This window comes from Ursus maritimus, unplaced genomic scaffold, assembly GCF_017311325.1.
Source record: "Ursus maritimus isolate PB19 unplaced genomic scaffold, ASM1731132v1 scaffold_15, whole genome shotgun sequence".
Classification (NCBI taxonomy): domain Eukaryota; kingdom Metazoa; phylum Chordata; class Mammalia; order Carnivora; family Ursidae; genus Ursus; species Ursus maritimus.
Window position 1 is genome coordinate 2,670,982 of NW_024423897.1, and position 15,969 is coordinate 2,686,950.

At 44.3% G+C, this 15,969-nt stretch overlaps 1 protein-coding gene across 1 annotated transcript in view; it reads right to left on the reverse strand.

Annotated features, from left to right (window-relative positions):
• The window catches only part of NSG2 (neuronal vesicle trafficking associated 2), a 57,483-nt gene that overhangs the window by 36,639 nt on the left and 4,875 nt on the right, over positions 1–15,969 (reverse strand). The window contains exon 2 of the mRNA XM_040630279.1: positions 3,578–3,661. Within this exon, the coding sequence (XP_040486213.1) occupies positions 3,578–3,661 (84 nt within the window). The remainder of the gene's footprint in view (positions 1–3,577; positions 3,662–15,969) is intronic.

Genomic DNA, 15,969 nt, shown 5'->3' on the forward strand with positions numbered 1-15,969 from the left:
CCCTGCACAGACCAGCACCCTGCACAGCACCAGCAGCCAGCAGAGACCAGCACCCAGCAGAGACCAGCACCTGCACAGCACCAGCACCCTGCACAGAACAGCACCTGCACAGCACCAGCACCTGCACAGACCAGCACCCAGCAGAGACCAGCACCCTGCACAGCACCTTCCATGACAAAATCAGCTTTACAGGAGCACCCAGCTCCCGAGACTAAGAAAGAAGGAGGGGCTCCTCTCTGCATGCTCCTGTCTTCTTAAATAGCCTGCTGAACACTTTCTCAAGTCTGTGACCTCTCACAAGAGCCTTCTTGGTTTTAGAAAACACAAAAAGTCCAGGCAATTCTTTCAGCCAACCTTTCTCAATTCATTTCCCCCTGCCCCGCCGTTCTCTCCTCTCCTTCTCTCTCACATGGCTTTGAGCCGCCCTGTCCAGGTCAGCTCTGAGATGTTTAGTAATAAGCTGGTGCACCTCTGTGAGACTATTGGAACGAGGGACAGATGCATCTTGGCCATCCCCACAGTTACCTCCTCCATGAGCAATATCCTCGGGAGGCAGCCCCGCCACTGCTTACCAGCACCACCCTCTCTAAGGCTAACCGGGAATTCTCTGACTTCCAGCCCTGGTTCTCCAGCACAGAGCTCCATCCTGAGCCCCAGGCCATTTACATACAAGGGTGACCAGACCACCATCCATGGCCCATAGGCTCCAGGCACCTCTCATTCAATGCATGCCCCCAACCTAGGTCTGCCAGTTCCTACTTCAGTGGACAGCATCCTCCTGCCATCCAGCCAAGCCAAACACCAAGGACACCCATAACCGCCCCCCTTCTCCCCACCAGGAACAAGTCCTATAAAATTCATCTTCAGAACAGCCCACCTGGGCCCCCAAAACTTGCTGCAGCCCGCAGGTCAGACCCTCAGACTCTCCCCCCAAACCTCCTACCAGGCCCTCAAGCCACCCTCACCCCAACAGATATATCGTTCACACAACCCAAAGGCAGCTCTCTTTAAGAAAGCAAAAAAAGCTACTGAATGCTCACGGGTTTACGTAAACAAATGGATTTGCTCCATTCCTCCCATTTTGTTCCAAGTGGCAGGGCCCTCTGCCCACCCCTGACAGCAGTGCTGACAAAGGACTGCTATCCCCATTTTCTCTTCCTTTTGACCCCCAGGACCAATCGAGTCAAGCTCATGGGTGGGGGGAGGGGAATTCTGCAGCCCCAGACCCTGACTGAGCCCCTCCCTTTGTCTTAGTTGACTCACTTCTGTTCTGTTTGAATGGGGAGTGACCACCGCAGGCGGCGTGGCTGAACAGAAAGGCCGCCCTGGCTCAGCTCTGGGCCCTGGCCCTGCTACGTACTGGCTAGAGGAGCAGATCACATCACTGCTCTGAGCCATGGCTCCCCTTTGAGAAACGGAGGATTACATCAGTCTGTCAGGGGCTTGTGGGCATTAAATACGATTAAATAGCAACATCACCGAACGTGGTCGAAGAAGAGAAGAAAATCATCCAACCCCACTGTTATAATACGGCCACAGATATCATATGTTGATACATTCCTGCCATGTCCTTTTTCCTGTGTTTACCTGTGGTTTTTTGCATAGTTCCAATCCTGGAAAACACACAATCTGAATCCCTGCTTTCTTCACTCAACTCTCCCTGTGAAGTATTTGCCCAAATTATTGTGTGTCTTCATAACCATCATTGTAAAGCGACTGATAAGTAAAGAATAATTTCATCAGAAGCTTGTAACACTCTATTTGGTAAAAAAAAATTTTTTAAATAATTCTACTTTTTTTCTAATTATCAAAATCATGCATGCTCATATCAAATTTGGAAAGCACAGGAAAGTAAAGGAAGTAAAAAGGAAAGTAAAAAGAAGATGAACGATATCACAGAAGCCCATAATTTAGAGTGAATCTGGGCATATTTCTAATGTTCTCCACTGCCAGGAGCACAGGTCAGCTTACTCTCTGGCCCAGTGTATATACTTCATGCACCAAGTTACCCCCGCCCCCCCCTTGAAGCTCCGAGCTCATTCTTGTGGGTATGCAGTTCAGGCCAGGTCCATACTCACTAGGCTCATGCTGAGAACCAGACACTGAAGCTACAACCAAAAATAGGAACAGCCCCTGCCCTCAAAGCAGGTGTCAGCATCCAGGGAACTCCCACACTCCGAGGGATGCATACAGAGGGGCCACACTCCCTTTCAGGCTCACACACCCAGCTGCTTAACCCAGATTTAGCAGGGAGATAGGGAGGGACGGGAACAGACCACACGTTTATCCATGTACACACTCCAACCAAGGGCTGTTTTCACTCTCAGTGCCCCCAGTCCCAGCGGACGCTGAAGAGCTGCTGTTGGTTGTGTACTTACCATGTACAGATCGCAGTGCTCTGCATGTCTTCTGCACTTGACCCTCACAGTGACCCTACTGTTACCTCCATCTGATACATGAGGTTTTCAGACTTGCAGTGGCCACTTGGCTGGTATTAGGTGGAAACAGGGCTCATACCCAGTCAGACTGCTCCAATGTGCATCTAAGGAATCACTTGTTCTAGTAAAAGCATGGCTGATTTTGCCTCCTAAATATCTTTTAGGTCTTCCCGTGTCTCTCCACCTGTTCACCATTCTTGTTAGAGCCAGCATCTCTTTCTACCTGGATGATTGCAATAGCCTAACAGTCTCCCCACATTCCGTCTTGCCTGCCACAGTCCACCGGCCACATAAAAGCCAGTATGCTTTATTTAAAACCCAATTAAATCATGTCTCTTCCCTTCTTGAAGTCCTTCAGAGGCTTCCTTTATGCTTCTAATATAAAACCTAAATTCCTCCACAGAGTCTACACGACCTAGAATTGTCTGCTTTCTGCCCACTTCTCCTGTCTCATATCTGCCTACTCCCTACCCCCTTCTTAGAGCCTAGCCTCGCTGCCCTTATTCCTATTCAGAGTTGGGACTAGCTTCAGGGCCTTTGCACAAGCTGTGCTCTTCTCAGCTACCTAAGTGACTTCTCCAGGGTACTTCCCTGAAGTTTCTCCCTTCGTCCTTGCAGAGCATGCTTCATGACTCCTTCATCGACTTATCACAGTGATATATATTTATCAGTCTTCCTAGGGACCCCTCCACCAAGAAATAGAAAGTCAACCATTTGGGTTTTTTCCACTAAGAAGTCAGCTTTTAACCCCCCCTTTGTCTTTTTTGTATTGTTACAACCATCCACTGACTAAAATTTAAGGGTTTTTTTTTTTTAATACATTTCCTATCATATTTCCTGGAGATTGTGAGGGAAAGGTAGAGAGATGGGGACAGGGGCAAAAAGAAGAAAGGAGGCACATTTAACAATTTTCAAATTATCTGAGGATTCCAGAGCAGAAGAGAGCGTAAGTAGTCCTCAGGAGGCCACCTTTTGTTATTTGATTAGACTCAGTGAGCCAGATAGCATGGCCTCCAGAAATCCTCTGGAAACAGCCTGTATCATTTCCCACCCCCCAGGAGCACCTGCCCGACTAGCACGAGGAGTTTTGAGCTGGCCGAAGCCAGCCTTACCTTTACAATTTGTGTAAAGAAACTGACCGTAAATTCGGCAATTTTCGGCACCCGGAACTTCCCTTTGTTCTTCTGTTCGGGCTGATATTCTGTTCTTGTCTTCACAATCACCTGAAATGTTCAACTACTGTTAGCATAAATGGAGACTCGAAACGCTTTTTTGGTCTTTTTCTCAGTAGCTAGAATCTGTATACATTGCATAAAGGTCAGAAAATAAAGAACTTCGCTCTCAAACACACAAGAAAGTAGAAAATTCAAATTACCCATACTTCCCCATTCCAATAGAGACAACCATAGGTGACGATTTAGTTCGCACCTTTCCAGACGTTTCTATATGCATATATATGCATAGATTAGATATATGTGTGCTATTTACATAGACATTATTTCTTTTTTACATGACAGATTCATACTTCATGAATTATAACCTACTTTAAACATACAACAATATACTAACATTTTTATGTAGACAAATACCCAATTGTGTTTTGCCTTTTGATGGAGCACAATATTTCACTGTATGCATACACTACCATGAATCCAGTGAGTTTCTACGGTTGAACATTTATGTAAACAAGTTATGATGAACATCTTGTAGCTCAACCTTTATACATATACTTGACTCCAATTTGACTTAGGGACTTGCACAGAGAAAAACATAAAGGTCTTGGAATCTCTTGTATCATCTTGTTTTCCTAACGCCTGAATATTTTGCAGAGGTGGTTAATATCTTATCAAGATAGGCTGTCAACCTGCCAAGACATTTATGGAACTCCTTCCCACTGTGTAGGCAAAGTGGAAGAAAAAAGAACCTGACAGATAATCAATAACCATGGCCGAATGCCACAGGGTCAGGGGGAACACAGAAGCTGTCTGAGACTCAGGGCCTCACCTGTAAAATATGGGCAATAATCATAATCATCATCCTTATTTAACAAGGTTGTTTTGAAGGTTAAATGAGATGATAATGGGTAATATTTCTGGAATTATTTATTATGTGCCAGAACTAGAACAGACACTTCACATGCCTTTATCAACATACCACTACTATTTCCGTTCTTCGGACAAGGACACTGAAGCTCAGAGATACTAAGTCACTTCTCCAAAGTCACCCAGCTAAAAGGAAGCTGTCTTCTAACCATGATCACTCTTACTTCTCACTGGAGCTTAAATTAACTGAATTTTCATTGAAGACTCCCACCACGTTTTCCTGGAGACAGCAGTCAAGTGTACTGACTCAAGCAAAAAATTCTCCTATGAAGAATAGTCTTTAAGTCTGTGAGGCATGCCATTGACCAAATGTAGCTCAACAAGGAAAGGATGGGGAAAGGACTGCTATTACCAAACATCTTCCGTGTGGCACTTAACATGTGTCGGTTAAGGAGGCTCGGGGACCAGCCCGCCTCGCACTTTTCTTCCTCTCCATCCTCTAGAACCCAAAATATGCAGACGTCAGTTCTGCTCTCGTGTCCCACCCCTCTCGGTAGTCTGCTCCTCCAAACAATGGAAGTGAGCCCTGGCTCCTTCAAATAAGCAAGTGGGGCAGCCACATAAGGGTGAGGGTCTTTTGGGAGGTGGAGTGGGTTGTTCTGTTATTTTTATTTTCTTTCTACCTCCTATTCTGAAGAATAGGAAAGCAGAAGCTTCTTTGACACAGGTAATAAAAATAAGTTTCATTTTTTGCAATTTTACCATATAGCAGGCACTGAACAATTGATGTGCATATCTCACTTCATTCTATCCTGTGGGGCAGACACTGATACTGTCAGTACTGTAGGAAGGTGTAAGGGTATGTGCTGGGTTTGAACACTATCTCTACTACTAAGCCTTCTCTGTCTTTGTTTTCTCATCTATAAAGTGGGACAATAACCATAAATACCTCATTGGGTTGTTGTGAGGCTTAAATGAGTTCACAGAAGATAAGCACTCAAACCATTCATTCAATAACAAATGTTTATTTGAACACTGCCTCTGAGTGCTGTCAAATTTTCTCCCACGGATGCTCAAAGGAGATGTGGAATGGAGCCTGGCCTGCACCTGTCAGCCCACAGGTCTTCCCTACTCAGCCTATCAAGACAAGGACTTCTCAAGAACAATGCTGTTTGAGCTTGCTCCTGACCTCCTTGCCTGGAAAAAAAGAAGTAGGGAGTGATGGATGAATAGAAGTTTACTGGGTGACGGGTGCCTGGGTGGTTCAGTCAGTTAAGCATCTGACTCTTGGTTTTGGGTCAGGTCATGATCTCAGGGCTGTGGAATCGAGCCCCCCACCGGACTTCACTCTCAGTGGGGAGTCTACTTGAGATTCTCTCCCTCTGGACCCCCCACCTCTAAAAAGAAAAAAAGGAATTTACTAGGTGAGCAAGCCAAGGAAAGACATTTTCCGCAGAGTGAACCACAAGGCCAAAGACAGAAATGTGTGACATAACACGTAGTCTACAAGGTTTGCTGTTTGCTGTCATGTGAGTTTTCGTGGGTATGTGAGAGTCAGGAGCCAATGTAACTAAGTAAGCAACACTTAAAGCATCATAGCTCACAGGCTCGGTATTTCCTTCTCTCTTTCTTTCTTTTTTTTTTTTTAAGACTTTATTTATTTATTTGAGAGGGGGACACAGAGCATGAGAGAGAGCACAAGCAAGCATGAGCAGAGGAGAGGAGCAGAGGGAGAGGGAGAAGCAGACTCCCTGCCAAGCAGGAATCCAGATGCAGGACTTGATCCCAGGACACTGGGATCAGAACCTGAGCCGAAGGCAGACACTTAACCGACTGAGCCACCCAGGCTCCCCCAGGCTAGGTATTTCTATTACTACCTAACTCAATGTTCTGGGAAGGGCCAAAGAGAATAATGTATGTATAGGTGCATTGTAAACTTAAAGGCTATTCTATAAATTTTAATGATTCCAAATATTTTGGATATCACTAGATCAACTGTCAGGTTATAAAGTGGTATAGAAAATGTAGATGTTGGGATGCCTGGGTGGCTCAGTCAATTAAGCGTCTGCCTTTGGCTCAGGTCATGATCCCAGGGTCGTGGGATCCAGTCATGCCTCGGGCTCCTTGCTCAGCAGGGAACCTGCTTCTGCCTCTGCCTGCTGCTCCCCCTGCTTGAGCTCTCTCTCTCTCTCTCTGACAAATAAATAGATAAAATCTTAAAAAAAAAGAAAAGAAAATGTAGATGTCTGATCATTCTGAATCCACATTTTTAGAAATATTCACAAACTTGGAATTATAATTTATTTTTCCTATTCTCCATGTTGTATATATGTATATTTATATGTGTATATATATGTATATATGTATATTATGTATATATCTGATATGTGTGTGTGTACATATTATAATGCATCTCAGTATTTATTTCTAGGCAGTGTGAATTTCCGGGTCATTGTGTCATGTAACCCATAAGCCTTGGGGCAATAATTGCCTTTACCTTTTATGGTAAGTGGCATTCTCAGTCCCCCAACTTTCCAACCCCATGTCCATGTGCAGTATAATCTCCTCTTTCAATAGTGTAGAAAGGATTATGGCATAGTCACTCCCACGATTATGTTATGCTATTATAAAACTCCATCATAGCAGACTGGAGAAACATTCTCCTGCTGGCCTTGAAGAAGTGAGCTGACATGTTACAGGAAGGCCATGCAGCTGGAAGGCAGACTATAGATGCTGAAAGTGACCCCAGCTGACAGCCAGGTCCCTCAAGAAGGTGGGGACTTCAGTCCTACAACCACAAGTAACTGAATTCTGGTAACAACCTCAGCGGGCTTGGAAGAGGACCCTTAGAGCCAAACGAGAGGACAGCCTGGCCAATGCCTTGACTTCAGACCCTTGAGACTCCAAGCAGAGAACACAGCTAACCTGTGCCTGGACCTCTGGCCTATGAAAACTGGGAGATAATATATTTGTGTTGTTTTAAGCCACTACATTTTTGGAAATCTGTTGTACAAAGATAGAAAACTGACATGTTTTCCCACACAGCCAACTTTGTCTCAACCACCAACCATCTCTTGGGTTGATCCTTTGCTGCTAGATCCTTAGCAATCAGATCTCAGGCATCTACACATCACACAGCAAATGTTAGGAAGCATTTGCTTCTTAGTCCTTCCCTCTGCCCCTCAATTTCTATAAACATCTTTTCCAAAGCTTCTCAAAAATCTCAGAACCATTTTTGTCATCCCACAAAAATTTAAAAGACCCTAAGCATCGCCGACATTTTGAGACAGGTGATAGAACTTTAAAAATATAACTGTATGGTGAATAACATAACATAATAAAAAAATAAAAATAAATAAATAAAAGACTTATTGCTTAAAGTCATCAACCATATTTTTATAACATAGTCATGTAAAGTTTACACATTTTCCATTTTTTCAATAAAAATGTATTGAATGTTAAAAAAATAAAAAATATAACTGTTGGAATGGGACAATGAATAATCATAGGCAATATCATTCTGAATATCATACTAAACATTTTGTGGTTGCTTCCCTAGCATCCATTTAGATCATAAGTCCCCAGATACTGTTTTTGGGAGCTCACCCCTGTCCCTTTGTGTGGCAGCCACGTGGTTTGGTGGGATTGATGCCTCCCTTCATAATGGGAATGGTCCCTAATTAGGTTAAGCCAATCAGGGCCTACTATCCTCTTGATCACAAAATTTGATTGGCTCAAAATGCGGACCATGAGATATGAGGCAATATTGACTAGGGACTTGGGGAAAGAAGCCTCCTTGCTCTTTATGGGCATTCCTCTTCCAAAGGAAGCATGCTCTTCCTTTGGCTGGTGTGGTGAGGACTTGAGTTTTGAAAATTCTGCAGAGATTGTTGTCACAATAAGAAGGAGTCAAGATGAAGTCAAAGGTAGCGTATGAAGGGGGGCAGAGCCAAGAGGACCCTAGAGAAATGGAGATGGGCCCACAGAACACACTGCCCTCTGGATCACACCCTGCCTGAAGTTCACACTGAATTCTACAGTTACAGGGGCCAATATACACTCTTGGCCTTAATTCAATTTGGGTTAGGTTTTCTGTTACTTGAGATAAAAAGCTCTATCTCCTAAAAATGTGCTCCAAGAAAAATGAACTGAAAAGCTATTAGAATTTAGTAAGATGGCCAAATACTAAATAAGCATAACAAAATCAGTAGATTTTTTTCTGGCACCAGCAAAAAAAAAAAAAAAAAAAAAATCACCTCAAAATATAATGGATCCACCAAAAGATGCAAATAAAAATGTTCATGGCCACTTTTTCATAATACCCCTGAACTGAGAACAATCCAAATGTCCATTAATAAGAGAATGCATATATTGTGGTTTATTCATAAGATGGAATGCCACACACATGGGTGAATCTTACAGACATTACCTTGACCAAAAGAAACCTGACACAAAATTCTTTTGTATATTATATGATTCCATTCATATCAAGTTCAAAATATATATAGATAAATTTATATATCATTTACTTATATGATTTATATATGTTTATAATAAATACATAAATAACATGTAATATTTATAATTATATATATACTATTTCTTTTTAGAGTATCCCATTTACCATTTGCAGTAATGGGAGGGCGTGTTGAGTTTAGGTAGAGTTGAGGTCATAGCCTTCCTTCAAATCCATGTCCTGCTTTGCCCTGAACCCCTATGACAGGCTGCTTATGCCCTGAGTGACTTTCTAATGAAAAAAGTTATTTTGGTTTTGGAGCCCCATTCCTCAAACCACCAAGTTCAAACACAGGACACAGGTCAGGTGAGTCCCTGACCCACGCTGGTCCTCAGTCTTCTCCTCTCTTTAGCTAAGCCACATTTTCCCCAAAAGCAACCCAAGTTGCTTAGTATTTTACCTTCACCCTTAAGGAAGTGTTAGCTCTTTAGAACCCCATCTCCACATCAAAAGCAGGTCTTTGCCCATTTGCCTAGAACAAGAACAGACAGTCCTCTGGCCTGTTCTTTGACCTGTCAGCAGTAGGCTTGTTTGCTCCCTACCCCTTGAAATGTCCTTCTCCCTTGTGTCCATGGCTGTATCTCTCTTGGTTCTCTTTCTGTTCAAGGACCAGCTCTCCTCAGTTTCCTTTTCAAGATCCTCCCCTTCTGCTTGACCTCTCAATGTTAAAATTGCTCAGAGTGAGGTCATGGGCACGCTTCCCTCCTACACACCCCCTCTGAGTGTTCACACTCCTATTACTTCGAAGTCCATCTTTATCCTTATAACTTAATTCGGACCTCATCCAGCACTCAGATTACCCTACTGGATATTTGCCCTTAGACCAACCCACCTAAATATACCATGTCTGCAGCAAAGCTCTTGGGTTCCTGGTTCCACCTGCCCCTCAACTTTTCTTCCCCAAGTCATCCCCCAAAAATAGCAGCATTATCCATGCCAGCGCTTATATCAAATCGAATACAGGAATTCTCCCATGACCCCTTCCTTCCCTTCACTCTCTAAATCCATTTCAGCACCAGCTCCTGCTTCTCAAAAACTCCTCTCAAATCAACCCGTTTGTCCAGGCACACTGCCGCCACCCTAGCCCAGAGCATCGTCATCTCTCCATGAATAGTTCTCTGGCCAGCTTCTTGTTTCCATTCTTGCCTCCCCACACTTAGGGAAAAAGGTTTTCTAGACTGAGGGAACAGCATATACCAGCAGACATTCAGAAGACACTCAGGGGGCTGGCGCGTGGAGGAGCCGCAGTGAGCGGTTTTGAGTGGCCAGGGCATAGGACAGGTGAAGTGAGGGGTAAACAGAGGCTCCGAATGCCATACAGAGCATCTTGAAGATTAACTTGAAAGCAGTGAGAAGCCAAGGAAGGATTATAAACCGGCAGTGTCTTTCCAGATGTGTATTACAGGTAACGGAGAAGCCTCTGGCTGCAATGAGATACGCTGGAAAGATGTAGAGAACAGGAGAAATACAATCCTACAGAATTACTGGAATCAACCAGCTATTGGGCGTGTCATGAAATTTGGTGTTCTATTCCCATGGAGGGGAGCCAGAAACATTTTCTTTCTATAAAAGAAGATATGGCAACAGACGCCTTTTTTTTTTTATTACTATAAAGGGGAAAGCATAAGAAATGTTAGCCAATCATTAATTGTACCTTGGAGGAATCAGCTTACATAAGCAAAGAAAGAGAGAAGAGAAAATACATTTGCAAAGAAAGGCTCTATTCTCTGCAGTTGAAAAAAAAAGTGGGGAAAAATGGAGCTCCGAGCTCTTGATTAATAACAGAAAGGGGGAGGGGGAGGGGAGACAGAAGAGGAAAAATCCTTTCTACGCTTTTTATCATTTAAAGTGGGGTTTTACAAATATTTGGAAAAATGAACCTCCAGATTTTCAAATACCATTGTGGATATGGGCAAAGATATAAATTTGTTTTCATATTTACACATCAGTCCCCATTGTCCTGTCAGTGGCTGATATGAAGAACATAATTTAACATAATTGGCATTGTGAAAATGGGATAAATTATTCATCCCAAAAGGACCCCTCGTCTGGATATATTCCCCCTTCACTGGCAAGGCCAGATAATACATGGCAGTTCAGATGGCTCAAAGTACAGATCATAAAAATTTAAAATACTACTTCCCGGGATTATCAATAATGAAGAGGTTCCCACATGGAGAGGCCCCAGGATTGGCAAGAACAATAAATAAAAGTGCAGAAGTGCTGACAAGGAGCAAGATTGTATTTTTATGAGCTGGACTTGCACAGGCCAAAAATAAACCTAAGCTGTACCCTGCGGCTCATCCCTGCTGCTGAGAGAGGAGTTCAGAGCAGGACAGCGAATCAGATGAGCACCTACTATGTGCCAGGCACTGCTCTAGGAGCCTACAGATGTGTACTTGGTTAATTCTCATAACTCTCCTCACAACCTGCGCTCCAATCTTCATGTATCTACTGTAAAATCATCATTATTCCCATTTCTCAAATGAGACAATTTAGCCTCAGAGAATTCAGCCACTTGCCTATGATCAAATGACTGGTAAGTGGTTGAACTGGCCATTCAAACTCAAGATTACCCTGGTCTTTCCTGTCATTGTTTTAAAATGGGTACCCAGGAGCGCTTGGGTGGCTCAGTCGGTTAAGCATCTGACTCTTGATTTCTGCTCAGGTCACAATCTGAGGGTCCTAGGATCCAGCCCCAAGCTGGGCTCTGTGCTCAGCAGGGAGTCTGCTTGAGATTCTCTCCCTCTGACCCTCCTCTCTCTTTCTCTCTCTCTCTCTGCCCCCCCAAAACAAATAAAATCTTTAAAAATTTTTAAATAAAATAAAATAAAATGGGTATCTGCTACCACTGTGCCAAAAGCTTTACCCCCCAAAACAAATAAAATCTTTAAAAATTTTTAAATAAAATAAAATAAAATGGGTATCTGCTACCACTGTGCCAAAAGCTTTACATCCAATATCACAGGAAACCCTCTCAATCACTCTGAAGTAGGAATGATTATCCCCATTCTACAGATGAGGAACCTGAGTCTTGGAGAGCAGAAATAACCTCATAGCCTCACATGGCCACTAAGAAGCAGAGCCAAACCTTGACTCTAAGCTTCTGGCTCAGATCCAAGTGCCACCCACTAGGAATGTCACCATTCAAGAATCATCACACTCAAACTCTGATCTTGCGGCACCTGATACACATAAGGGGATCCATACACACTGTTGAATGAATGAATCCTATCTATAAAGAGACAAGGTGAAATTGAATACTTAGTTTGGAACTTTCCCCCATTTCCCCTGCTCACCTCTCAACCCATACTCCATCTTTTTGGTTTTGAGTCTCTCTGGGCCCTCAAAGCTTGGTAAGGCCCCAGAACACTGGGTAAAATGTCAGTGCTTAGAGGACATTAGTGATAGTGTTTCCCAACGCCAACAACTCACAAATGGGGATATGGGAGCCCAGAGAGGGGAAGGGATTTTCTATAGGTCAGATAGCAAGACTGGGTCAGAAGCCAGACTCGTAAAGGCCTGCTCACTCCCAGTCTAGGGCTTTTCCCACAGGATCAGGTCTCTTTTCCTTGCTGGGCTTTTACTTTTTCAGAGGCAGAATGGAAGGTAGGCTGGTATGTCCTCAAATGCACCAGCCAGCCCACTAAGCCTATGACTGTCCAACTCCATGGCAGTGCATAGCATGCAGGGAATTGAGGGACTCTCCATATGGTCCTCTCTGGGGTTGGGGGCATGGGGAGGGCTCCAGCTCCTATTCTGAGTGGAAACTAGCTGCCAGGGCTGGAATCTTTATAGTAGAGATCCACAGATCTGCCTCTGAGCCTGTCCTCTGTGATCCAGAGACCCAGCGCACTTCATTGCTCAGCGCTCCTCAAGTCCTGGGGCCAGCTCCGTGCTCTCCCACAAGCAGTGATCCTGATTCTGGGACCAAACTGATGAGAATGGCAATAAGCAACAACAGTAATAACAAGAGCCTTGCACTAGCATCTACTCTGTGCTGGACACAGGTGGACTCTCGACATGCATTTTCTCATTTCACCCTTCAAACAGTTCTTATAGGAGGAGATTATTGTCCTCATTTTAGCAGCGAGGAAACCCGCCCAGGGTCACACAGCAAGTAGGTGGTAGAGTTAGGGTTCAAATTCAAAGTGCTGTAATGATCCTCTACATGCGGGAACACCGGGTCGCTCCGTCTGTGAGTGTGAGCAAGTCACTTCCGTGCTCCAAGACTGTCTCACCATCTGTGAGAATGGGGGTGATTTTTTTAAAAGTAGAAAATTTGATGCATGCTCGTGATAAAAATAAAGTATGAAAAATATGGAATGAAAGTCTTTAAACAGTATGTCCTCCAACCCCTATCCGTACTCCCTCAACATTTAATGGTTTCTTGTACATCTATCCAAAATTGTTTTATGAATGGTAAGAACAAAACATACACACAGATGTGTTTCCACAAATGGGGTGACTCCGTGCCATGCTCTTTAGAGCTGATTAAAGGAGCTGTGTGTCTGTGGCTCCTCCCACATTAGCACAAGCAAGAATGCTTCGTTCTCCTAGCAACCACTTAGTATTCCACATCCATGCGCTAGGGTTCATCTAACCAGCCCAGTCGCATGGAACATTCCAGTTGTTCACAGGTTTTCTTTATACATAACCCTTTGCATACTTGAAAGAATATACCCATAAGGTAACTTCCTACCAGTAGGAAGCTTACCAATCGAATGGTACTTATAGTTTAAATTTTATAAACAATGTCAAAATACCCTCTGCAAAACATTGCACCAAATTACATAACCGACAAAAGTGTATTGAGATCTGCTCTGCCTCAGGGCTAGCAACACTGGGCATTATCAAACGTTGTGGGGTCGGGGTTTTTGTTTTGTTTTTTCGGGGTTTTTTTTGCCAATCTAATAGGTAAAAAGTTACATTTTGTTTAAAATTGTATTTTTATATTATAAAGAATTTTAAATATGCTTAGTGGTCATTTTTATATCTATTTCCTGGAATTGCCTGTCAGCCTTTGCCCCAATTCATGGTGCTTTATAATCTGTCTCTTGAGAGTGTCTCAAGAGCTGAACAAGGGGGCTCTGTGAACCTCAGATCTGCACAGACATGCATTTCTGGTGCTCCCTAGGGAATGGCTGACAGTTCTCTGACCCTGTTCTTCAGGGAGAGAAAGAACCCTCTGATTAAGCCACAAGAGAAGCCAAGAAGGCACACAGGACTCGGTGACAGGAGAGGCATCTCCTTTGGCCACATCCATCCAGGTCCACCCTGTTGGATCTTCTGTACCCTCACCTTGGAAACCCCATTCATAGCATGTTTCATTTTGACAGTCGTCTTTCAAAAATGTGAACTTCAGGACACATATTCTGGATGTCCGGTGAAAGATAGGAAACTATATCAATAAAGCACCATTTGTGTGCCATTAGACAGCTTTCATGCTTTTTCCTCACAATAATCCTGGTAGGTAGATATTATGATCATTTTGCAGTTGGGAAAAAAGGCAAAAAAAAACCCAAAAAAACAAAGCCCAGAGATGCTGAGTGACTTGCCTAAAGCCACACGGTAAGGAAACAGCTTAGCTGAGATCTCAACCCAGGTCTCTAGGATGGCAAAGCACATGTGGTTTACCATGGAAAATACGAAGTGTATCAAACCTCAACACTGGATCTCCAAACATCTGCATTCTTTTCCTCCCAAAAGCAGGTGAGCCAACCTCATCCAGGACACGTAAAGACTTAGTCATCAGTAGAAAGAAAAGGAACATTTGCCCACAGCTTGGTTGCTGGCTTGCCAAATACGTGGTTCATCTGGGGCTTTGCCAAGGTGGGGTTGTGCCCGTTTGTGGTTTGCTTTCTGCAGACCTGCTGCCCATTAGCTGGTATCTCCCAGCACACCTGTGTGCAGATCTCGGCTGCACTGTTTTCTTTTGGGTGTCCTAGGATAGCATTTCACCTCTCTGAGTCTGTTTCTGCATCTGTAAAATGGCAATAATGGTTGCAACCTCACAGACGGGTTGTGGGGATACCCGGGTTAACTGTGGTCACTTAGATACACCAAAGGCAGCGAGGCCCCAAGGGCCATCTTAGAATTTGGTATCTGCAGATCGATGTTCCAGCTTCTCGAGAGCATGAGCTCACGGCCTGAAAAAGGGGGCTCTGTGAACCTCAGAGGTTCAAGCTTAGGTTCAAGTCTATTCCCACATCTGTCAAGTGGAGAAACAAAGCCCAGCTTTAGGCTATGTAAGGGACAACGGGCCTCTCTCCGCCAGCACTTCCCACTGCCCATTGCATGCCAGGATGGACAATAAGGCAGAGCCAGGGTCCTCGGACCTAGCGGGCAAATCTCCGCAGTGCCAACCAGACACCAAGCCAGCCTAAATCCACCCACCTGCCCCTTCCCACTGCCATTGCCAGCGCCCACCACCACCACCTCCTCCTTTATGAACACAGCCGTGGCCTTCTAGCTGACCGCCTGCCTTCCACTCTTTTCTCTACTTCTACCACTCATGGTGGGCATAATGTGGGAAACCAGTCACCTCTGTCTTGGGGAAATTACTCTGGTGCTGCGAGGGGGATACATTAGAAGGAATGAGGAAGAGGAGACCCAGCATGAGTCCCTCATCCCTAGGGTGGCCCACCGCAGCCAGAGGAATCTTCCTTAAATAGAAATTGGATCCCGTTTCTCTTCTGCTTAAAACCCCTCCAAAAAAATACATTGAGCCCCCTATGAACTGGTGCTCACCTCCCCTCATTGCCCAAATCTCTCCCCCTCACTCAGTGTGCCCAGCCAACCTACTCTCCTGTCTATTCCTCCAAGTCCTTCAAAGCCTGTCCACATACTAGGCCCTTTGCCCCTAGTCCCTTTACCACCCAACCTCCAGGTCTCAGGTGGGGCTCCTTCCTCAGGAGCTTCCATCACAATTAGATCTCTCCAGTCTTATCCTCTCTCACATCACAGCTCTGCA